This window comes from Protopterus annectens, chromosome 10.part0, assembly GCF_019279795.1.
Source record: "Protopterus annectens isolate FY-2018-M chromosome 10.part0, PAN1.0, whole genome shotgun sequence".
In the NCBI taxonomy this organism is placed as follows: Eukaryota; Metazoa; Chordata; order Ceratodontiformes; family Protopteridae; genus Protopterus; species Protopterus annectens.
The window spans coordinates 753,494,621-753,521,759 of NC_056744.1; the positions used below are offsets into that span (position 1 = coordinate 753,494,621).

The following is a 27,139-nucleotide window of genomic DNA, read 5'->3' on the forward strand; positions in this document are numbered from 1 at the left end:
CAACATGATTTTCAATAAATAACTGTGCTGGGCAAATACATGTATGAAGACATGCTTAACTGAATTTTGCATAAAAAATACTCTCCACCATGACCTTGCCTCTTATGTCAGACTCTTCAGATTATGTGTAGTACCTCCTATGAAGCAGAAGTCACCAAAACAGAGAGAGTAACAAATCATGAGTAAGATATTTATAATCCAAGTACCTCACACTACTGTTAAAGATGACTCATATCTGAAATGGATTTGTATTAAGCAACTTTTGCAGCTAAATTATGTTTTTGCGCAGCAGTTTCTTATTTTCATTGAATTTTAGTTATGCAGAAAAGGAAAGAAATCATCAAAATACTACTTCATTTGGAAGTACAAGTGATATAAACATTAAAATAACTGGCTGCTAATTTACAAAATTGGCACGTCATGCAATTACACTAGTTTGAAACATTCTGTGCATTATGACAGATCTGCAACACCATCAAAAAAAACAAAACAAAAAAAAACAAAAATCTCTTGAAACAGGCAGGCTGCAGACACCTATCGCTTAAAGACACATTCATGGCAAAAGGGGCTGGCCTACTGCCAAGAGAAAGCCCTGAAAGGACCCACTAAATCAGCAGGGAGAGCAGTCTGCCTGTGTATAGTAAAGGCAGGCTTGCTGATAGAATTTCACAGGGAATAACAGGATGAGACAACTGAGCTGTTAAGCCTTTTGTTTTCTTGGGAAGGTCATGAACTGCTGCTTCTGCTTTTGTATGTAAATGGGTGTTTCTGTCTGGTGCCCATGAGCCTTCTCAGTAACTATCGGAAAAAGACCAGTTATGATGGTTATGAATCTTTGCAGCTGGTGGACAGCAACGGTGACTACAGCAGAGAGAGGAGTAACAGTGGGCAAGGAGTGATTGTGACAGCAACAGCAGCAACAACAGCAGCCACAGGCCCAAGTAAAGAGCCAGACTGCAGCACCATGGACAGCTCAGGTAAATGGCTGACATCTTAGTTCCTGTTTACAAATCAGTACAGCAGGCCCATGTTAGATGTGCGTCAAATTACACACCCATCCTTTGGATGCATTACTATAGGTTATTGTTTCATAACAAACAATAGACTGCTTGGGGTAATGACAGCTGCAGTTGCAAACAGCTTATTGTGTCAGATGCATTGTGCTTGAGTGCCTTAATTAATAATGCAGTATTTTTTTCATGTGATGTGGCTAAGGCTATTAATCTGTAGACCATGAAATGAAGTGAAGCTTTGTGAAACTTAAAAAGTAATATACACAGATATTTCTTCAGCTGTGGTCTGAGTGCTATTTCCTGTGTCTAATAAAGTTATCATGTGTTAGAATGTTTGCACTTCTGAAAGCAGTACATCTGGTGACTAAATATTGATAGATCTTCTGGAATACATCACATCTTGTAATAGACTTAAAACTGCAGCAAGAGGCAGATATTAAACAAAAAATAATGTATATGAAAGAAATAACATGTCTTTGATATAAGCACAGGAACTGTTATTATTAAGTACTTAAAGACAGAATTACCTTGGTGAACTGGAATGGTGTTGCATTTTTATGCATGAGAAATGTGATGCATTTATGCAAAGAAATGATTAACATAAAGCAATTTAAATAATTAAGCAGAACAAATGTGACAGGTTAGAAGGGGCCCGTTTTAGTCTAACATTTATGTTTAAAATGCATTTGCTAAAAGTAAATGAGCCAAAAAAGTCACTTCACCTTTTGTCCAAGTTCGGAATTCTTTGTTATTGACCTGAATTAAATCAGCCTACTGAATTTAAATGACTTTTATGAGAAGGCACAGAGCTGCATTACCTTCAGTGAGAAGACCTGTAAGACGGTTTCTTTCAGAATTTGTGAAGTAATCAAGGATAAGTCCAAACTTTGGATTACTTAATCAATGTTATTTTTTTATTTTATTTTATTTATTGCTGTTACTTTGAACTTTTAGATAAATATGTATGAAACAGACACTGTTCCTTATAAGCATGTTTAAATGCTAAGTTATAATTTGTAGTGGTGTGTAGTAAACATACAATGAGGAATTTAATGATGTGCTAAAATGAGTAGCAAAAACAAATGCAATTTTAAGCAATATTAATCTGCATGGTGTTTCTGTTAATATAAGTTGTATGGTTCCCAAAAAATTACTCATATTACTGTAACAAGTCAGTCCCTGCTATGATGGAGAAATTGTTTTATGAGCACTGCAATTTGTCTTGTGTACAATAGATACGTGCTTATTTTTACACCATGCAATGTGCCATGGTACAGTCCTGTATTACCTAGCTTATAGACAGGACCTAGAAGTAGTCAAAAATATTTTGGTTATGTACCTTTCCTTTCTTTAGGTCCATATTGAAATACTGATGCACTCTGTTTTACACAGAAAAATAAAGCTGGAAATAATTGGAACGTCATTGTGCCACTACATTTGTAGAATGATTCTGCCTTCTTGTCTTTACTGGCATCATGCCAGCCTCAGTCTGCAACTGCTTTGAATATCCCCCAGTGTTTACTAGTCTGTCACACCTCTGTGTGACTCCTGCTTCATAAGACAGACTCCATCAGATGACTGTTATAGCTATTCAAAGAAAATGAATAAGTAGGCTGGAAATGCATACAGTTCACAAAACGTCAAGCCATAAAGTATTTTTTCATTTGCATCAAAGATTTCTTAATTTCACTATTTCTTCACTACATTTATGAGAAAGTTATCACAGAGCTATAGTAATGCTTTGTAAATTTCCTTTAAAATATGTTTCTCTTCTTTGATGTTTTTTGGGGTAGGTATTGGATTCTGTTAACTGCTTCTTTGGGGAAAAGCAATTGAAGGCTGAACAATTTTGCTTATATATTTTAAAAGAAATAAATATGGTAACGTATGTATTAATAAAAATCTAAGGAAAACTAAACCAAGTCCACATATAGGCATGTATTAGGAAGCCAGATAATGAGGGAGGCACTGGTGGTCAGATGATGTGGAGCGTTGGAAGAAGGTCAGATAGAATTACTGATTGTTTGATAAAAACTTAGTGTGCACAACTGATTCTTTATAAAATGCTGTAAAATGTTGCTAATACAAATGAAACTGGGATGGTTTGTTTTGATTTTTTCCTTCACAGAATGGATTCCTACCCTTCATATATAACAGTAGATATACCAGGAAACCGGGCTAATCTGGCAGGCAAAACTAACCGTTTAGTCAGGTTTGATGATCTTTTCAGTATTCCCAAACTCTGTTAGGTAGCTTAGTTGGGTACAGGCGCTCAAGAGGGAGAAGAAATAGCAGAGCCTGGTCAGGTGATTGTTTTCTTGTCAGCATCTTTTGGAACTCCTTAGAGAAATATGCAGATGTAATCATTTACTCACTTTCATGCAATTTGTGTTCTCATTCCCTTACACTAATAACAGATTACCTTTCTTACCCTTTTGAACTCCAATCTGCAAGACAGCTAGGTATATGTTTCACTCTTCTCCATAAGGGGGTAAGTAAATACAATGCTGATTTCTGCAGCAGGTGACAGTTGTGGTACAGACTTTCACTGGGCAGTGAACAAAGTTTGCTCCCTCGCATATATATATATATATATATATATATATATATATATATATATATATATATATATATATATATATATATACACACACACACACATGCCTAGGTCAGTCTTATTAGGTATAGGCAATTTAAAGGGACACCTGAGGGAGTATTTATACTAACCAGGTGTAACTTGGCTAGAACACCAGGGGAAATTTCCCTACACTTTTTCCCAGTAAATGCAATGTGATCTTTTATATACACTAAATCTATCACCAACTATATGGCAGATGAGACCATGCTGTAAAACCTCATATTATCGACAGAACATGAGGATATCAGCATCTCCTCATCCTTAAGCTGCACTACAGTGTCAGTATGGTGCATATATTCATTCACCTGATTTGGGACGAAAACTGACAACCTTCTGGTATTCCCAGCATCAAAAAGAGGTATGGTACCAGCTAAACCACTTGCACTTCACTATGTACCTTTCAGGTCAATAGAGTTTGACCCACTTAACAAAAATATAGCCATACAAAAGCACACTGTGGTGGATATGACTATCAGATATTCAATTAATGACATTTGCCTGATTTCTGCAATAATGAAAATGGTCCTCAGCATTAACATACAAAAAATCTCCCTTGTATAACTACAGGAGTATCTCACTTCCAACCAATACAGATTAATTTATAGAGACACTGTCAAGTGGAAATACCACTGAAATAAATTAAATTATCAACAGCATTATTAAATGCATTAGCATGAAATAAAGACATGATTATCTGTATCATGACACATTTTTACCATTCCCTTCTAATGCAGTCCCCTCCCCGTTAGCTATAATTTAGACAGTATTGGCTTGACCAGGCCCTTGTCTTTCCCTTTAGGCAGCTGACATGATTTTTTTATTAGACTTTTAATAAATGATGAAATGTTGGTGTTTTTAATAACTTTTGAGCTCATTGTACGAATCACTGAATTCTCATTGTGAAAGTTACTTTCACAATGTGATTTTGGTACAGCAGCTGTGACAGGAACGCCAAACTTATTTATTTATTATTTTATTTTATTTTATTTTATTTTACATTTGTTGACCGGGCTGCATATAGTTATGATAAGACTCAAGATGCTACTTCACATGCTAAGTTTTCTTAAAGTCAAATTATTAATAATCACAATGTTTATGAAACTGTTTTGACTATGACAAATGCTTCCTTGTAAATGTATTGATTTTCTTATGCTAGGCCCAGATTTACAATGTAACAGAACTGCTGGAAAGTAATTATGCAGTTTCATTAAGGAAAGTGATTTTGTGCAGCACATACGAAACTGATGCAGGGTGACTGTGAGATAAACGTCTGCCTTGCATTTTCAGTAAACTGTCCTCAGTAAAACACTTACTATCCAAACATTATTAGAGTGGTATTTTTCAAATGATTATTTAATTATGATTTAATTAAGATGTTTATAAAAATAAAAAAATGTTAGAGCTGATTTTTTGGAAGAATGAAGGGTTGCAGGGCACCCCCCCCAAAAAAAAACACTTTGGGTCATTTATACCTAATATGAACTCACCATCTGGAGCGACAGATTGTGTGACTATATATGGACATTCATTTCATTCTCAGTTTCATAAATGCATGGTTTTAACATAACTTCTGACACTTCAACATAAAACCCTCAAAATATCCTTTATCTGGATAATGTCTTGAATGTAACAACAGTCACACTTGAAAGCCTTAGAAAATGTAATTTTACTTCTTTAGAATATGCTAATATTTGACAGAGAAAATATTTTATACCAGGATGCAATATCAAATATATAATTTTCTCATGCATGCTTACTCTTTAATATACATAAAAATGCACATACCCACTGTATAAAATTAATAAATCACTGCAGATTTGTATGACATATATTACTTTATGTATCTGGGTTATAAGACACTTGTCCTTTGGGCTTCTGCTTCACAGTGTCCAAGGGTATACAGCAATATAAGTTGTAAACTGGATTGTTGCTTACTTTACATACATGCACACACATGCACATACACAAACACACACACACACACACACACGCACACACACACACACACACACACACACACACACACACACACACACACACACACACACACACACACACACACACACACACACACACACACACACACACACACACACACACACACGCATTGAGCTACTGGGTTAGAGTACTCCTAAAGTAAAATATGTCTGTTTTTAATTAGTGTTTTTTAAAGCAATCAGCTTTCTCATTTTGGGCCTTGGAATTGCACTAGCATGGAGTTGTGATTTCTATTAAAATAAAGTTAAAGAACTCAATAAAGCTATTTTAAAACAACCCAGCAATTATGCATATGCCCTCAAACAAAATAAAATTAGTAGAATTTTTTACTGGTGCTCCTGTGGTTTTGTTGAGTCCAAATGTCTTTTCAGTGGGGACTGCTTGGGCTGCTGGATGGAGCAGTGAGCTGTCTTTTCCACTGGTTTAAACTGCCTCAGTCACCTGGTATATGAGGTATCCTGAATCAATACTGACTCATAGATGGAACTGTGAGTGTGGGAGAAAATTTTGCTTACTGTAAATATGCTTTTTTAAATTAAAATCCATTATCTCCACAGGCAGCCTATAGGATAATATGTATTTTTATTGTTAATAGTGTATATGTGTGTGTGTGTGTGTGTGTGTCTCTGTGTGTGTGTGTGTCTGTGTGTGTGTGTGTGTGTGTGTGTCTGTGTGTGTGTCTGTGTGTGTGTATGTGTGTGCAAGCACATATGTATGGTCATACACAGGTGCACACCAGAGGTTGTAATGAGTTTCAGTTTTTGCATTTCACAGTAGCGCGTTTAACTATATTATGTTGACTATTATTTATGCATTTATTCATACATTTTATCACAATCACACAAGTGAGGTGTACACAGTCAGTAAAGTGGCTATAAATAGTGGGCCCCATGGCAGTCTTTGGATGAAACTGACTGATACCTGCTGTCATTTGAACACACACAATTGTTGACCTGGCTTGACAGAACTAGATTGTATTTGAGTAAAACAAACAGAAATACAGTTCTGTGACTACTGTTTTCTTTTGATCACAGTCAGACATATGAGCAGTATAGTCAATACAGTGGCTAGAATGACAGGTTACTAAGGCAATTTATGGAAGAAAGTAACTGACACCACTTGTTGCTTGATCATATAATAATTCACCACACTTTATGATAGCCCAGTCCATTAATTTATTTCCTGCAGCCCTCCTTGCTTTGAAGTCAACAGTCCCTCTGATATACAGTAATATATGCACACACACACACACACACACACACACACACACACACACACACACACACACACACACACACACACACACACACACACGCACACATGCATGAGCACACTAAGATACTCACACAATTAATTAGTTAGTGTATTATTAACTCTAGGTAAACCAAGAATGCCCTTATAATGTGCAGAGATATCTCACTTTGCAAGTGTGAATATTTTAGGATGAAAGCAGTAGCACAGAATTTTTAGTATGAAGCATCAAGATATTTAAATACTGAAAATTAGTCTTGTAATTAAAACGTAGAGTCACATTGCATCTAAATATAGAATTGGGGTTGATGACACTGTTAGTTGCACTTTTGCTCAAATCAGTTTAAGTGCAGTTTTATTTTTGTTGTTATATAGTTATTGTTAACTGTGTGGGTATACTGGTTAAAGTCCCTTTTCAGGTACAACTCAGTTCTCATGACAAAGGTATTCATCAACAATTTTACAATATTATAACATGAATAGAAAACACAACGAATACAAGTGCAGTGACATGTATCAATTAATATAATAGTCTGACATTCATTGCATCTTTGTTAATGGTACTATAACCTGCCTAAGACAAATACATATATGGAACAGGGTTATATTAGAATCGCATTATTACAAATACAGGCCAAAAGCTATATTACAATTATTTATATATAAACAGTTAACACATATGGTTGCTGCTTTTTCATTGTGGAAGAAAAAAGAAGACCAAAGCCAAAACCTTTTTACCACTCCTAGCCCTGCCGGTCTCCACCCCCATTGTCCACCTCCTTGCTCATTTATGATGCGAATGGTCATGGAAGATGCAAGTGTAGTGATTAGAATGAAGGACTATAACAGATAATGCATATTCCAACCTTGATAGAAAAACGCTATTAGTGATCATATCTCTGAACCTCTTAGCACGAGAAATCTGGGCAAGCCCAAAATAATGGAGGCACGAAGGCTCAAAAATAGGGACAGATTTTAAGTATTTCTGTTCAAAGCTTAGAAAGTTGCTGTAATAAAAGGATGTGTGCTAGCATGCATTTTCTGAAGGCTATGAAGTCTAAAACTCAAATGTTTGTCATTATTTAGTGACTTCAGTTCCCGGTGATTTACCAGAAAACCACAGATTTTAGCAGTATCAAATACAAAAATATGAGGCTAAAATCTGGACAGTCTGTGAAAATCTGGACAGTTAAGAGATATGTTGATGACTGCTTGCCTCACTTCTGTGGTTAGAAGATGATACATTTTATAGAATGCAATTTCACTAGATTTAATTTTTGGTGAAAGTGAGATACATTCTTATACGTCAGCATTCTGTGCCAGTTATTTTCCTTCAGGATAACATTTAGAATGGAAAGAACATTTTTTTTTTAATTTAACAGTGAAACACATTTATGTGAGCAGCTTTTAAACTTTAGCTTGCAAACCAGTTGTGAACATTAGTTAGTGCTTAAGTTATTTTCATGCAGATACATTTTCTTAGTAGCGTGGTTCACAGGTAATACACAATGGAATTCTGTGCTTCTGTCATGGATTCTAGTATGGGACATTAATCCCTTAAACAAGTTCAGTCACCCTGTGAACCACGACCAGTTCTTTTACATCATAGGAAGCAATGGTGTTAAGTGATGCTTATTTCTGACTTATCGTCCTTCCCATCTTATATAAGTGCACAAAGATGTACAACAGGGAGAAAAGATGAAAAATACTTGGCAATGCAGGAACAATGGACCTTTTCAGTGCTGAACTGACTTTTTGAAAGTTTGGTGGCAGCATTTTGTGGTGCATTAATTATTTTATTAATTTATCTGAAAACCATATCAGCTATCCAAGACAAGAAGCTGTAGAGTTGCTCCTGTATCAAACAAAAGTGTCTGAATTTCATTAAATATTTAGAATATGACTTGTCATAGTTTCCTGTTAGTCTGCTGGAAAGTGAATTTTAATGTGTTAAGGTATCTCTTACCTTTCTTTTTTGCCTGTTTGTGATCCTGCACTTTTTGCTGATTCAGACATTGCCGGTAGCTGCACATAACAACAATGCAGTGTATCACAGTGTTCTGTCTGTCACAATGTACATCTTAAGCTGAACAGCAAAAGGCAAACTTAAAGGAGCTAAATGGCCAAACTGTACCTGTGTCATAGTACGCTTGATGGTAGGTGTTAAATGCTAGAAATGATAGGGGACTAAAGTAAAATAAAATCCTTCATATTATATAGTTTAATCTTTACCTTACAGTTTCCAACTTGTATGTTGTAATGAGCATAGAATGAAAGTTATTGCCTGAAAGTTGTATCACTTTTACTGAGCAAATTGCAAAGTTTCACATGCAGATGTTATACTTACTCTGGAAAGTCACGAGCCTATCACAGATGTTGAGTAAGCTAGCCTATAATTGTGTCACAGTGGGTCTTTAAACATTTGTATAGCTGTTTATTATTAAATACAGACCCCCAGAGGCTGTATTAGCACACACACACACACACACACACACACACACACACACACACACACACACACACACACACACACATATATATATATATATATATATATATATATATGTACATATATATATATATATATATATATATATATATATATATACATGCATGATTACATACATTTCCTTATATTTTGTTGTTTAATTGTTTGCCAACGTCAGAATAATTGGTTTTATTGATCATTTTTTTATTTTTGATGAGTGCTGTGGTGATATAACTGTAATATTTTAGTGTGAGGTTGTCAAACAGTAGGGTGAGGAAGTTTCTCTTTTTCCCTATGGTTATGTGATCTCATTTTTGGCATATACATATATAGTTTCTAGGGTATATGGGGTTGGGAGGAGACTTGCCCCTCTGCAAAAGTCCTTCAGTTTGTATTTTCATGTTTTTTTCAGATATATATTCCATCAATGTTGTTCTATCATGGTGTGGATGGCAGGAGAAATGGGGTAGGGGTCATCCTAAAGGAACAGTATGCCAAGAGTGTTTTGGAGGTGAAGAGAGATGTTTATGAAGCTTGAAATTGAAGGTGTAATGATGAATGTTGTTAGTACATATGTTCCACAAGTTGGGTGTGCGATGGATGAGAAAGAAAAATTTTGGAGTGAGTTGGATGAAGTGGTGGTGAATGTACCCAAGGGTGAGAAACTAGTGATTGGAGTGGACTTCAATGGGCATGTTGATGAAGTGAACAGAGGGGATGAGGAAGTGATGGGTAGGTATGGCGTTAAGGAGAGGAATGCAGAAGGTCAGATGATTGTGGATTTTGCAAAAAGGATGGACATGGCTGTGGTGAATACGTATTTTAAGAAGAGGGAGGAGCATAGGGTGACGTACAAGAGTGGAGGAAGATGCACACAGGTGGATTATATCCTATGTAGGAGGGCCAGTCTGAAGGAGATTGGAGACTGTAAAGTGGTGACAGGGGAAAGTGTAGTTAAGCAGCATAGAATGTGGTCTGTAGGATGACATTGGTGATCAAAAAGAGGAGGAAGAGTGTGAAAGCAGTGCCAAGGATTAAATGGTGTAAGTTAAAAAAGGGTGATTGTGAGGTGGAATTCAGGGACGAGTTAAGACAGGCACTGGGACGCAGTGAAGAGTTACCTAATAGCTGGGTAACTACAGCAGAGCTAGTAAGGGAGACTGCTAGAAAGGTGCTTGGTGTGACATCTGGACAGAGGAAGGAGGACAAGGAGACCTGGTGGTTGAATGAGGAAGTACAGGAGAGTATACAGAGGAAGCGGCTGGTGAAGAAGAAGAGGGATTGTCAAAGAGATGAAGAAAGTAGACATGAGTATAAGGAGATGAGGCGCATGGCAAAGAGAGAGGTGGCGAAGGCTAAGGATATGGCATATGGAGAGATGTATGAGAGATTGGACACTAAAGAGGGAGAAAAGGACCTGTACCAATTGGCTAGAAAGAAGGACCAAGCTGGAAAAGATGTGCAGCAGGTAAGAGTGATAAAGGATAGTGAGGGAAACATACTCACAAGCGAGGAGAGTGTGTTGAGCAGATGGAAAGAGTACTTTGAGAGGCTGATGAATGAAGGGAATGAGAGAGAGAAGGTTGGATGATGTGCGGATAGTGAATCAGGAAGTGAAACAGCGTAGCAAGGAGGAAGTAAGGACGCTATGAAGAGGATGAAGAATGGAAATGCTGTTGGCCCAGATGATATACCAGTGGAAGCATGGAGGTGCTTAGGATAAATGGCAATGGAGTTTTTAACCAGATTGTTTAATGAAATCTTGGAAAGTCAGAGGATGCCTGAGGAGTGTAGAAAAAGTGTTTTGGTACCTATCTTTAAGAATAAGGGTGATGTGCAGAGCTGCAGTAACTACAGAGGGATAAAATTGATCAGTCACAGCTTGAAGTTATGGGAAAGAGTAGTGGAAGCTAGGTTAAGAAGGGAGGTGATGATTAGTAATAAGCAGTATGGTTTCATGCCAGGAAAGAGCACTACAGATGCAATGTTTGTTCTGAGAGTGTTGTTGGAGAAATACAGAGAAGGTCAGGAGTTGCATTGTGTCTTTCTGGACCTAGAGAAAGCATATGACAGGGTGCCTAGAAAGGAGTTGTGGTATTGTATGAGGAAATCGGGAGTGGCAAAGAAGTATATAAGAGTGGTACAGGATATGTACAAGGGTAGTGTGACATTGGTGAGGACTGCGGTGGGAGTGACAGATATGTTTAAGGTGGAGGTGGGATTACATCAAGGATCAGCTCTGAGACCTTTCTTATTTGCAGTGGTGATGGACAGGTTGACAGATGAGATCAGACAGGAGGCCCCGTGGACTATGATGCTTGCAGATGACATTGTGATATGTAGTGAGAATAGGGACCAGGTTGAGGAGACCCTGGAGAGGTGGAGATATGCTTTACAGAGGAGAAGAATGAAGGTCAGCAGGGCTAAAATAGAGTATATGTGTGTAAATGAGAGGGAGGGTAGAGGAATGGTGATGATGCAGGGAGTAGAGTTGGTAAAGGTGGATGAGTTTAAGTACTTGGGATCAACAGTTCAGAGTAATGGTGAGTGTGGAAGAGAGGTGAAGAAGAGAGTACAGGCAGGGTGGTATGGGTGGAGAAGAGTGTCAGGAGTGATTTGTGACAGACGGTTACCAGTAAGAGTGAAAGGGAAGGTCTACAAGAGGGTAATGAGACCAGCTATGTTATATGGGTTGGAGACGGTGGCATTGACAAAAAGGCAGGAGTCAGAGCTGGATGTGGCAGAGTTAAAGATGTTAAGATTTGCACTGGGTGTGACTAGGATGGACAGGATTAGGAATCAGTATATTAGAGGGTCAGCTCAGGTTGGACAGTTTGGAGACAAAGCAAGAGAGGCGAGATTGCATTGGTTTGGACATGTGCTGAGGAGGGATGCTGGGTATATTGGGAAAAGGATGCTAAGGATGGAGCTGCCAGGTAAGAGGAAAAGAGGAAGGCCTAAGATAAGGTTTATGGATGTGGTGAGAGAGGACATGCAGGCGGTTGGTGTGAAAGAGCATAATGCAGAGGACAGGAAGAAATGGAAACAGATGATCCGCTGTGGCGACCCCTAACGGGAACAGCCGAAAGAAGATGATGATTCCATCAATGTTTTTGATTAATGGAACCATGTCAAGATGATGTGTTTTGTCAATGAAATCTAATTTAGTCACTCACACAAACATATATAATACATTGATAGATAGATAGATAGATAGATAGATAGGTAGATAGATATGCCACAATACATTATTTAAATGTAACCTAACTTAATAATTTACAGATAGAATTGGTGGGAAGAAAACAAATTCTGACTTTAGCATCAAAGTGACAGCATGCCATAAGGATCATGTGACCTGTGTGAATTACATAATTTGCAGCCTGTACTTGCACTCCATTTGTGACTTTGTAACATGAAGTGCCTCCTAGGTATACCGCAAATGCATTGCATTAGGCAGCTTAGGTAGAACACAGTCAGCATACTTATAAATCATTATGTGAATGGCATGTGAAACCTCATGTATTATTTATAACAGTGGCAGTTCTGCACATTTTAAAGTGGAATATACTTAAATACCATTATAGTTTTGTTTTTGTTTTCAATGATATTTTAAATACTGCCCTGCTTCTTTTCTGTGGCTTTGTCACTTATCTGAAATAGTCACATAGTTATTATGCTATATATGTATATATATATATATATATATATATATACATAAATATATGGCTATCATAAGCTTCATATTAGTAATATAGAGATGGAGTGAGCAGTGTATACGGCTGGGAGATGCTGGCTAATCTCTTTAGGTATCGGTGAAGATTGGTCATGAGGCATAGGATTCTGAATGAAAAGAAATGGTTTGATGGTATGGCAAGCTCCTCGAAATATCCATGAACAGCTCCATTGATTTCATACATGAAGTTTTAGTTGTTTTAAATGGGATTGTATTCCAAATGGATTTCAGTGGTTGTGGGATGTGGTTTCATAGTTTACCTACACTATTCAAATATCACCTGCAGTGTTAAATGATTTGGTTATAGTATTTAGTAATTTTTCTCTTAAGTGTAAAATTTGTTTTGGGGGTGTAGTGATGTATTACATTGTTAAGACCTGGACAGATTTTTGGCTTCTAGAGAGGTACATATATTGCAGTTAACTAAGAGACAGGTATGTAATGTGATAGTTCTGACCAGTTTAATTCTCTGAGGGTTAAGCAGTTGTGTGTCCTATTGTTATAGTTTACTGCAAATTCACCTATTTTTTATAACACTGCTCAAATTTAGACAGCTGTGAAACTTGCAATTTAGTAAAGATTGGAGCAGCATAGAGGAAAGATGGCAGTAAGAAAGTAGAGGCCATATGTCTTCTGGCTATGTCAGTAAGGAAGTTTTTTACTGGTTTAATTTTTCCATTTATTTTGGGTTTCTAATGCCATGATGGGAATGGAACCCATTTCTAAGTCAGAGTATGATTAAGTTCATGAAATTAGTATTGTTTCAATCTTTGATGTCAGCCAAAAGTGCTCTTCTCAGCATCTGCAATGTGCCCAGAAATAACTACTTTTGCAATTTATACAGAATTACACATATTAGTAGCATATCTACATACGACTGTAGATTCTTTTTTTATGAGACCCGTTGCTCCTACTATTATTGGAACTGTCTGGGTATCTTTCTTCCACATACCTCTCACTTCTGCCAGCAAATCTTAATATTTTATTGCTTTATGTCTCTCTGGATGTGAGACACTATAATTGCTTGGTGTAGCAGTTTTGATGATCAATGTTAATTTTGTCTTTTTTTTCATGGCCCATTATATCTGGTTTTCTGACAGCTGTTTTTGAATTGTCCTTAATGGGTGATTCTATGCGATGTACCTTTCATCATTCTCTATAATGCCTTGTGTTTCATGTTTCATCATTCTCTATAATGCCTTGTGTTTCATGTTTCATCATTCTCTATAATGCCTTGTGTTTCATGTTTCATCATTCTCTATAATGCCTTGTGTTTCATGTTTCATCATTCTCTATAATGCCTTGTGTTTCATGTTTCATCATTCTCTATAATGCCTTGTGTTTCATGTTTCATCATTCTCTATAATGCCTTGTGTTTCATGTTTCATCATTCTCTATAATGCCTTGTGTTTCATGTTTCATCATTCTCTATAATGCCTTGTGTTTCATGTTTCATCATTCTCTATAATGCCTTGTGTTTCATGTTTCATCATTCTCTATAATGCCTTGTGTTTCATGTTTCGTCATTCTCTATAATGCCTTGTGTTTCATGTTTTGTCATTCTCTATAATGCCTTGTGTTTCATGTTTCATCATTCTCTATAATGCCTTGTGTTTCATGTTTCGTCATTCTCTATAATGCCTTGTGTTTCATGTTTTGTCATTCTCTATAATGCCTTGTGTTTCATGTTTCGTCATTCTCTATAATGCCTTGTGTTTCATGTTTCATCATTCTCTATAATGCCTTGTGTTTCATGTTTCATCATTCTCTATAATGCCTTGTGTTTCATGTTTCATCATTCTCTATAATGCCTTGTGTTTCATGTTTCATCATTCTCTATAATGCCTTGTGTTTCATGTTTCATCATTCTCTATAATGCCTTGTGTTTCATCATTCTCTGTAATGCCTTGTGTTTCATGTTTCATCATTCTCTATAATGCCTTGTGTTTCATGTTTCATCATTCTCTATAATGCCTTGTGTTTTATGTTTCATCATTCTCTATAATGCCTTGTGTTTCATGTTTCATCATTCTCTATAATGCCTTGTGTTTCATGTTTCATCATTCTCTATAATGTCTTGCGTTTCATGTTTCATCATTCTCTATAATGCCTTGCGTTTCATGTTTCATCATTCTCTATAATGCCTTGCGTTTCATGTTTCATCATTCTCTATAATGCCTTGCATTTCATGTTTCATCATTCTCTATAATGCCTTGTGTTTCATGTTTCATCATTCTCTATAATGCCTTGTGTTTCATGTTTCATCATTCTCTATAATGCCTTGTGTTTCATGTTTCATCATTCTCTATAATGCCTTGTGTTTCATGTTTCATCATTCTCTATAATGCCTTGTGTTTCATGTTTCATGTTTCATCATTCTCTATAATGCCTTGTGTTTCATGTTTCATCATTCTCTATAATGCCTTGTGTTTCATGTTTCATCATTCTCTATAATGCCTTGTGTTTCATGTTTCATCATTCTCTATAATGCCTTGTGTTTCATGTTTCATCATTCTCTATAATGCCTTGTGTTTCATGTTGCCAGTGCTTTTCTACTACTTCTGTGTTGCAGTATTTGCACAATCCCTACTGCAACAATTTTGCCACATTATTGTGCCTTTCAGTGTGCAGGGCCTCTACTATTAGAATATCATAACCAGCAACAGGGTGTGCAACTGTTTCCTATTCTTTTTTTTTACAAAAATTACATTTTTCCATTTCTCTCACATGTTCTTTGGCTTTTGTAAACCAATATATACGTAGTCCACTATCCTGTGCTGCCAATATTAACCTTTCATCCTTTGGCTTCAATCACCTCTCCTTAACCATTCCTGCATCAAATCCTGATTGATATGAGATTGCTCCAGAAAATCTCTGTACTTGCCACTATTTTTATGGATTTTCCACATTTCTTTCCATCTCATCTGTTCCTTTACCTTACATTCTTTCTTTTTGTGGCACATACCATTACCGTCTTATTTTTGTCTACTTCTGGTTTGATTTGCATCCCCACTTGTGACCTGAATGCTTCTGTTAAACTAAGTAAAGGAGTCCTCTTAGACTTCCTCTCCTAATGTTGTAAAACTTTCACTGTTTGGATTTGATGAGGTCAGTAGATATGTATGCAGAGCGTCTATATCATATAATTGACAGCTTAGATTGTCAAATGCTTAAACATCAACACCTAAGCTTCGAAAGCTTAGAATATCGAACGGCCACATACACAAATTCCTTCCTCGGGAAAGAATTTATTAGGCCGTCCAGAAACAAAATAAACAAAAAAACCCAAACATAGTGGGGGGCTTCACCCCCATATCCCCCCAATGTGGGGGGCTGTGCCCCCACACCCCCTTAACTAAATATACCAACTCTGAGATCACTCTACATTGGGGAATGGGCAAATCCCTGATAACGGCCCAGCAAATTCTTTCCCGAGGAAAGAATTTGCGTATGTGGACGTTTGCTATTCTAAGCTTTCGACGCTTAGGTGTCGATGTTTAGGCATTTGACAACTTAAGCTGCTGATTATGTAATAGGAACCCTGTGCAGAACCCTGATCACAGATCTATATATGTAATCAATTTTGAGGAGGCCCATAACTCCTTCAGAGCATGGAATATATAATCTTGGAATACATTGATTTTTATATATTATTTTATGAGTGAAGCATTTTCCTTGTTTTCTGTCCAACTGATCCAGTACCTTTTGGGGATGGTCAATCACACCAAAACTGTAAGTTAAAACAAGAAGAGCAAATTGGTTTATAGCTTGGACTTAATTCCTAGATGCCAAAGCTGATTTCAGTATTAGTTTTAATCTTCTGAAGTATTCCTTACTGAGTTTTAGTTGCATTTCTTGTTTTATGGCAATCCTTCATCAGCTTCCAAATGTTTATACACTCCTTCCTGCTCAAGTTCCTTTACATCACATTCTTGTCCTAGACTGATAATTTTTTGGTACTGCAACTTTCCTGCTTTAAATTATGCTTTTGCATATTTATCAAGACCAAATATCATTCTTATATCATCTGATAAAGTTTTAACCAGTTGTAGTTGTACCTTCAAATCCTCATCTGAAGAACTATACAGTTTTAAGTCATCCACAAAATGTAGATGAGAAAGCTTTAAGAAAGGTTGTTTTCTGGGAGCCCAGTTATAACTAAGAACTAATCTCCTTCTTCTTCTTTCGGCTTGGTTTAAGGGTAAGACAAAACAACAGCGGTGACAAAGAATCACCCTGGAATATCCCCCCCTTTGAATTTTTATCTCTGGGATAATAATTTGCCCTTTCTCATGACTTCATTGCAGAGTGGTTTTCCACTGACTCATGGTCACTGTAATGTAATTGATCAATGTAGGATGTATCTTGTACATCTATAAGCACTGCTTTATTCATGAATGTGGGATACTGTCAAATATTGTTTTGTAATCTATCCATGCCTATCTAACTATCAGGCAGGGATATTCTCAAACACACCTACTTGCTGGTTTCCTTTTCCACCCTCCCAGTCAAGGTGGACCCTAGCCAAAGTTATTTGGAATGGGGTCCCTCCTAAAGCTCTGACTGGAGTAGGCTACCCAAGCAAGCCAGTGGCCTCTTTTCCATTGACTAAGATAGGATATAACCAGTTGTGGTAGTTTGGTACCCTTGTTGTCTCGAGATAACTTAACTGCAGGCATTTCTCATTCCCACTTACTGGCTCTCTCACATTTTGTTCCCCACCTTGCCTCCATGGATATCTTGTTGCATTTAAAATATTTAACCCTTGGCCGTGGATGTGTACCTGGACTAGTGGTTTCCCCTGCTACTGGCGGACTCTTTTGGAATGGTCTAGGCTGCCCACCATGGGTTCCCTTAGACCCATGAGCAACACTGGGTATCCCTTTCCTGTGCAGTGATATCCTGCTTGTTAGGTATAGGTCTCCCTTTTTCCCAATCCATCTGCTGTGTTACATTCTCTATCTGGTAACCAGATTCTCATGTCCTCAGACAAAGTGCTAAGGGCTTGTTCCCTCACGAAAAGGTCTGCCAGTCCTTTGAAAGTGGCCTGACATCCACTCACCCATCTATGAAAATAAGTGCTTGGTTCAGCAATATATTTACCCACACTTTTATCTGCCTTGCGTCTATGCTCACAAAACTTTTTTCTATAAGCTTCAGGTGTTAACTCAAAACATTCAAAAAGACAATTTTTAACAGTATTATAATTTAACCAATCAGTATCAGACAATTTATAAATAGCAGTTACAGTTTTACCATGGAGTAAAGGGGTCAGGAACTGTACCCAGAGCCCTTGGTCAACATTATACTGTTTATGTACCCTTTCAAACATATGAATGAAGCTGTCAAAATTATCACCCTCTGTAAATTGTGGAAGACATTTTCTGACCTTTTTGGCTTCTGGGGTTCAGTTATTCCCTTCCCCATTACCTCCATGACCCTGGTAGAGAGTCAGCATCTCCTTTTCATGTTGCCTTTGCCTCTCATTGTCCTCAACTTCAAGACATTTCACTCTCTCTGCTGCTTCTGTTTCCAAATGTTTGGCCTCCAGTTCAAGTCTCTTTAACTCCAGATGGACTTTTAAGTCCTCTGTGGAAAAGTCGAACTGTCGTTTTTCTGAGAGTTGTACCTCCTCAATGCCAGTCTCACTGTCCTCCTGATTGCTGGTCTGTGATGCAGCTGTACCCAAGGCTGCAATCACTTCTGCTTTACTCAGGTTTGCATGCACCAGTCCTTTAGTCTGGCACATCTCAGCCAACTGGCTCCTTGTCAGCTTGCCATACTCTTCTGCTGACATTCTCTCCCTGACTAACTAAGCTAACAAAAAATAAACAATAGACACCTCCCTTAGTGACTATTGTTTACAGGCTACAGGAATTCAATATCCACACCACTGATACCAATTAATATGTGATGTGGACTTCCCACCACTGAGCACCAATTAATATGTGATACCCCAACACTGGCCCAGTAATCAAGGAGCCTCAATCCTCACCACTGGCAATAGTGGAGGATGTACACACTGGGAGGATGACAAGTGCACACACAGTAAAGTGCAATTTCCCTTAAGAGCACACAGAGACCACAGCCAGTCTGGGGTTGGTTTCTTCCTCTTTCTCCAGATCCCCAATAAGACTCCCCACTGGCACATCTATAGAGTTGAGTCCTTAGCCAGGGTTCCAAGTCAAGTCCTCCAACACTCTCTGTGTCCAGCCAGTGCTCCATGTCCCTGCCCAAGTAACTGACACACACACTCTTGGAGATTTGTTTTACAGACACACACACACACACACACACACACACACACACACACACACACACACACACACACACACACACACACACACACACACACACACATGCACACACACCTGGGAAAAGCTGATACATGCCCCTTCTACCTAGAATATAAGGTAGTTACCACTCCCACCAGAATCCCTTAGCTACTTTAATGCCCTTAACAAAGGTTGTCCAGTCCTACTATGTAATGTTACTAATAATCCAAATGGTAGTTTGACCAAGAGACAAGGCTATTAGGAGTGGCCCACAGTGTCGCCAAATTAATATGCAAGTACTCTCTGAGCTTAAATATGTCTCACAAAATGTTAGCCACAAAGATAGGTTTAAATATATTTAATAAGAAATAATAAAAGAACAAGATAATACTCAGTAAGTAATCAGTTACATCAAAGTTCAATATCACAGGAATATTTAAAACAATACTGCAGGATAGTCTCAAATAAAGAAAACATCTGAGCTATACTTCGCTATATTACTAACTGTAACTAAGAGAAATTACTGTACCCTAGTTAACTTACTTACAGAACAACAAGCAGGCAGAAGTGGTGAGTGGATGTTTCCAGATCAAAGACAAAATACAAAATGGCCATTCACTCTCTCACAAAGTTCTTAAATTAATATCAAATATTACTGCTAGGATACTTGCCGTATGACATTACCCATTGTCAGAAACTATCAGCATTTAACATCTCTCTGTGAAAAATACATAGCCTTCAGATGTTTGCATATCCTGAAAGTCATAAAACAATAAAACACACACACTGCAGAAGGCTCCCTAAATTTAGACATCCTATCTCCTTGCTGCTTTGAAACTAACTTTTATGGGGCAATTATAAAAAACAATTTAATTTCAAATATTTTCTTGACGTTTTGAAAATTAACCCTCTATGTTCTAGTTCCCACTGTTAAAGCATATACATTTACACAGGTGCAATAGTTTATATGTATTTCTGCTCTCTTCCAGTAGGATACACTGTGGATACATCCATTAAGCTCAGTACTTTACAAACACTTCTGAATAAATCATATCAATATTCACAAATGACATAGAATTATTTTCAAAATTCCAGCTAGCTGGGCTGGCAATATTTCATTTTGTGACACTCTGAGCCAGGTTTCTACAAAGGAGAAAGATTTTTGCATAATGTCTTGAAACGTATTTATTGTTGAGGCCGCACATATTAATATTGAGTCATCAGCATACTGAACTAAACTAGCATGGTGAGAGGAGGTTATTGATAAATATATTAAATAGTAAAGAACCCAGGATAAAGCCTTGAGGGACACCTTTTGTAACTGGTTAAAAGGATGAATAGGTTTGTCTGATGCTTCTATGATGGTATTTTATTTCTTTCCTTCCTTTCTATTATTACTCTGCATTTTTGTGGTAAGAATTTATTTGTTATTAGTTTAGTTGCACAGTAGTCTGTTATGTCACATGCATTTCTGTTAATAGTCTTGCTTACTGTTTTGTTTTTTAGATTTCTAACATGTTGGGTCTTACTTTCTGTAATCTGTTTCTTTCATTGATCTTAATATGACTGTCCATCTCTATTCAATTAAGTAACTCTTCTCTTAAATCATTTTCTTGTAAACTGAGGGAACATTCTTTGTTCTCTGTTTCATGTGGGCATTCTACAGAAAGCCTCAGAACATCTTCCTGTGATATATCTTCTTTGGCTGTATCCTGCGTCACCAGTTGTTCCTTCATATGACACATCACTCTACAACATTGCCTGTGTCAGAGTTATCACTGCTTCCTTCCCTTGCTGTGCAACTCCAACTGAATTTTAGAAATGGTTTTCTACTGAAAGTACTAGAGCATCATCATGCGGCAAATGATGAAATGGCTTCCCATTATCACCTGTTTCCTTTAATTTGGGAACTCATTGTTCCAACATGCTGTGACATTACCTGAGTTGGACTTTTTAGCCTAAACCCTCACTTTTCAGGCAATCCATAACTTCATTTTCTGTTTCTTTAAATTCACCTTTACTAATTTTCTTTTCTTCTTTCCCCCTTTGTTTTCTTTTTTTTTTTTTTTTTGGTATTGTGAAATGTTTCCATATCTGGGTGCCTTTGCCTCTATTTCACTTCAAGTATCTTTGGTGCTGCTTTTTTGTATTGATTAGTTTTACTTTTGCCTTTACATAAATATTGCACTATAGCAAATCTCTTTTTCTTTCCCATGGACATATTTCTTCTTCAAATATCTGCCGCTCCACCTGTTTTTCTTTAATTTGGGGACTTATTATTCCATTGTGCTGTGATATGGCCCGTGTTAGACTTTCTACACTAAATCTTTCACTTTGAAGTAATCCATAACTTCAATTTCTATTTGGTGAACTTCTACCTTACTAATCTTCTGTTCTACATTCCCCTTTGTGTTCTTGTTTTTTATATTATGAAAGTTTCCATATTTGGGTGCCTTGGCCTGTATTTCTCTTCAAATATCTTTGGAGATTGTTTTTTGTATTGATTAATTTGACTTTCTCCTTTGCATAAATATAGCACCATATCAGACCTCTTTTTCTTTCCCTTTTTATATATTTCAAAAATCTCTGGGTTTTTTCTTATTTATATTTTTGAACTTCCTCTGTTGCTTCTTTTTCCAGGCGGCCCTAAGTTTCTTTGTCTATGTAATGCTTTTCATGGATTTGCTGTACTAATGAATATCATTTTTTATTTGAAGCTTTTAACAGTTTTTCTTGTGCAAGTATTTTTCTTTCCCCTAATCTATCTCTTAATCTTTTTGAATATCTTCTATCTAGAAAATCTGGGGTTCTTGCATAATAGTAACAATACATCATTTCTTCCTTATCCTCAACAGTCCTCTCTATCATCTTTATGGCTCTTTTTGGCTTATCATCTTTTGTGATTTTTGTAGGCTACTACTTCCTTCTACAAGGGGGGAGGATCTCCCCTGAGCCTGGTTTAATCTGACTGTAGGAATGTTTCTGTGTTTTAAGGATTCTACACTGCCATTTTTTTCCAGTCCTGGCACCAGTGTGCACACCAGAATTGGGCACGTTTTTTCCAGGACTTGTGGATCCAACTGTCTTTTTTTACTTTTTTACTTTTTAAGCTACCTCTGTACATGATATATTCTATATAAAATGCAGTCTATATATCAGTGTTGTCTCAGTGAGATTTTGTGAAAACAGGGTCCACCATGTAAAGGTACCCACCAAGACTTGAGGATGACTTCAGTTCCAGCAATACTACTCTGCTTTTCTCGCTAATTTCATAATCTCTCCATTCAGACACATCATCATCTCTTCATTCGGATATACCAGGTTTTTACTCTGTATTATATACCTAGTTTTTGAAAATTTTGTAAACCACATATAATATGGAGGCCAAATTTCAACTGCTCATCTATGATAACACCCAGTAATTTTGTGTGGTAGACTATTTCTATGATGGTGGTGTTGGAACAGATAATACAGAATAGTGTTGTTACAACTGAAGATCAGTAACTTTGTTTATAAGGGTTTAGAAGTAGTTGTTAATTACTTAGCTATGTTTCAGTTATTAAGAAGGATTATTGTGTAAGGTCTTGGAGTTTAGAGAGACAGAGATTTGGCAAGACATTTTAGGTTCAAGTCATCAGTGTATTGAGCTAGGGAAGCATTTTTTGTAGCAGTATAGAGGTCGTTGATGAATATGTCAAAAAGTATGGGCCTAGTATAGATCTTTGAGAGGACACCAATACTTACTGGCAAGAATGAGAAACCAGTTTTCATTTCACTACTTGTGCACTGTTTGAGACGTAGCTATAGAACCACTGCAGTGAAAAGTTAATGAGCCCTAAGGATGAGAGTTTATGTAAGAGTTTCTGGTTGGAGGCAGTATCAAAAGCTTTTGATAAGTCTCAAAAGATGATGGAGATTAGGGTTCTGGTATTTCTTTTAGTGTTAACAGTATTAACAAAATTCAGCAAAGCAGTAATTGTGGGTGATGAGGCCATAAGTTGTGTTGAGTTGACGACAGAAGCTGGTTACATAATTAAGCTGCATATGATTACATTTTTCTAATATTTTTGTTAAGGGAGATAAAATGGCAATTGGCCTATAATTTTAAATATCTGTATTGATTCTACCTAATTGTTGTCCCTTTAGACTTTTGAACTCCCATTAGGTTGTGACTGTATATTGGGTTTGGCAGCCAAAGGAAGTAGCTAAAATACACATTTATAAATTAACAAAGTTTCTCACAGAGTGCTGTTTTGTCATTCACTTCCCAAACTAAATACTCATACAAAGCAGGAAGCACGTAACTGCAAAAATGACAAGGTTATATGTTTTGATGATGTCTCTGGTGCATTTACTTGGCACACACTGGCAATGCTTAGCTTCAGAAAATACATGTCATAGTTGAATTAAGATTGTTATAGTAACATTTAGGTTTAAAAAACAGATGTGGTCATGGAAAAACAGAGTAGTGCTGAAGTGATGACATTGTTTCAGAATATATGCATACAGTTTCTGAATGAGATAGCACTTCCTAATTTTGGAACAAAGCTTAAATGTATACTTATCTGCATGTGCTGGCAACAGTCATTTTTAAGAATGAATTTGTGAGTAGTTCTTCTGATTCTTGAGGTTGGCTGCGGTGGTGCAGCTGTTAGTCTTATCGCCTCAAACCTCTGGTTTGATTCTCGGCTGGAGCTCCTTCTGTGTGGAGTCTGCATGTCCTTCCTGCAATCAAGTAAGGTTTTAAAGACATGGAGGTAGGTTTGTGGGTGTACGTGTATGTCTTCTGTGAAGATTGGGCACCGGACTAGCAACTTGACACTGTAAAACACCACTGCCAATCATTCTGTGGACTGGTGATCCGCTGTGGTGATCCCCTAACCGGGAAAAGCTGAAAGACTTCTTTTTTACTTCTGATTCTTGAGGAAATGGAATGGAAATATAGCATACATGAAAGGAAGAATATGAGTATGTCAGGCAAAATCATAAGAAAATGCACACATCCTGATTTTGAATGTAGAAAACAAGTGCCACTACTTAACATATGGATTAGACTTTTCAAGTCTATGGCATTCACATGGAATTTTGGAGTGTGGCAGCCATGTGAGGAGACAGAATATGGAGGTGACAGAAAATTTCAGAAACATAATGTCACAGTATTTTGTGATGTGGCATGAATACTCTTCTGGAAAGTTGTGCTAGTTGGTGGACAGTTTAAGAATGCTGTGGCATCAGTTGAATACGGTGATAGTGAAATGCAGATTCAGAATATTGCAATGTCACGTAGTTACAAAAAGTGGTGATAGCATGCTGTTTCTTAATGTTGCAGTAGATATGGTTCTAGAATGCCTACTCACATAAATCTAAAATTGAGTTCTTTCTTCTGCTGAAACTCAAGTGCTTAAATCAAAGAAAATAAAACACTGTGTTTTGAAAATTGTGCTTTCCTCCAAATTCAGAAAAGAAAAGAGAGAAAAAAGAAAGGCAAATATTTGGTGTTTTGTGCAGCTACCTCTGTCTTTTCCTGAAGTAATGGCAAACTTGAAGGTGATTTTATCAACTAGTAGGGTGAGTGGGGTGCAGCATTGGTTCTGTAGTACAGGTCTAAATGCAAAAATCTTATGAGGATTATATTTAAAAGGTAAACATTGACTTTGTCTTTCCTTATCATGTTTCTGTTGGAGAGTTGCCCCCCTGCGCGCGCGCGTGTGCGCACACGCACACACACACACACACACACACACACACACACACACACACACACACACACACACACACACACAAACTTATTGTTCAAGCTCACAGAACAATAACGTAAAGAATAAAATGACTTTTGAAATTCACTCTTAAACTTCGCAGGCATATCTAAGTTGTATTTTGTTCAGTAAGAATATGTTACACATACAGTATATATCCTTCACCTGGGTGATACATGTGGGTTTGTCTTCCACTTGTACAAAGTTCACAGCTAAGTATAATTAAGATCTTATTATCATATTTCTTTTTTCCATTTGAGGTAGAATATTCATTTGTTTATTGTGATAACCTTATAAGACACACTGGTAACATAATTTCCATTACATCGGCTTCCAAAATGTGGCAGGTAACTAGTTTCAGAAGGTGATGATTACCTTTTATTAGGGCTGGTGCAACTTAATGAAGAAGATTCCCATTATCAAAATTTTATTTAGTGCATATGTGCGAACTAGGTAAGTATTGACTATGTCACAGAAACACATACCTTTTTGACAGATATAGACCACTTTCCCTAATTATTTTGTAGTGTTTCCATAATAAATTACAGATGTTACTTAACAAACACCATCTTTCTTTTACTTAATACCACCCCCTCATAATTTTTTATATCTTTTTTCTGACATCTTTGCCTACCAACCATTGAGTCACCACACTACCAGTTTGCTCCCCATCTCTAAGGCAGTAAATAGCAGCTATCATAAAAGCAGCTATGAAGGATGTTTCTATTTTATCTTAACCCTGGTCCTGGCAGCTGACATGGGCATCTACATTACTGTGGGGTATCATATACCTTGCAGTTTTTGTATGCATACTCCCACACATATACTCCATAAGTCCCTCAACACCAACATTGGATCACCAAACCTATATCTAGTTCTGTGGCCAGAGGTTGCATGTAAACCTCTACTTGTACAGGATCAGATTGGCTGAGTGGGACTACCAACTCCTTCTACCCAGGACTGTCAAGTTTGCTTAAGTCAGTCAGTCCCACCTGTTACAGCAGCTCAGCTTTTACTGACAATCAAGTTGTGTAGGTCATAATCAGAGCTTTATTTATATATACCATAGAGCTGTGAACTCCTCATAGCAATTGTTATCAGTTTGCAGCTGTACTACTTCTTCATGTGGGATAGTCTAATCATTCACCACTCTTTCTATGAAACAATGCATTTATGTTGCTTTCCTGATAGGTTTCTCTCATTTCTTAAAATTGTGTCCCCTTGCTTTTGTAAAGCTTTTTTGAAAGACTTAATACATAGACACCATCGATAGCCTTTCAGCGTTTATATTAACTAACCTTTTCACCTCTGCCTTATGTGTTCAAGACTATAGACCTTAAGTACTTCTTGTCTTCCTTTATACTGTTTGTGCTGGTGATTATGCGGTGAATGCTACAGTTACAGTTAATCAAATCAAAATGCATTTTAGCAAAAGAATAATCCATTTGTTGTTTGATTCTATATAAAGCTTATATAAAACCGTGGAGATATATTAGTCCATCCTTAGCTGTAAACATGACAGGGGACCACTCAGAGAAAAATGCATATTTTAAACTATGTATCAGTCATAAAGAAAAAATCCCTTGAGACACAACATTTTTATATATCTGGCATGAAGAAAAAACCTATTGAGACACATTTCTCATGATGCTTTCCGTTCATCCATTTTTTTGTAGACAAATACATACATTTCTTGTATCATAGCCTTTTGTATTTTGATGCATCCTCTCAGAGAAAATCTGCATGAATCAATATATTTTAGCCAAAGTATTTTTAAAGCTTGATTTGAATGTTTTGAAGTATCCTTACATCTCCCTAGATGAGGTAACCTCACCAAATGAAAACGTTTTAGAGAGTTGTTGGGAGAATTATTTTTTCCAGTCTGTTTCCTGTATGTGATGCTCCAGACATCCACTTTAGGGTGCAGCATAATTAAATGTGATTGTTAATTTACTTATGCATTATATGAGTAAGACTACTGTATGTA

The 27,139-nt window shown here is 37.0% G+C and overlaps 1 protein-coding gene across 2 annotated transcripts in view; it reads left to right on the forward strand.

Annotated features, from left to right (window-relative positions):
* Positions 1-27,139, forward strand: part of DNAJC6 (DnaJ heat shock protein family (Hsp40) member C6) — a 953,450-nt gene that overhangs the window by 202,755 nt on the left and 723,556 nt on the right. The window contains exon 1 of one of the 2 annotated variants that reach the window (XM_044085566.1): positions 597-977. The exons of the other annotated variant lie outside the window; for it this stretch is intronic. Coding sequence (XP_043941501.1) covers positions 782-977 — 196 coding nt within the window. The 5' untranslated portion in view covers positions 597-781. Of the gene's footprint in view, positions 1-596; positions 978-27,139 lie in introns of those variants that run through there. 2 annotated transcript variants of the gene reach the window in all.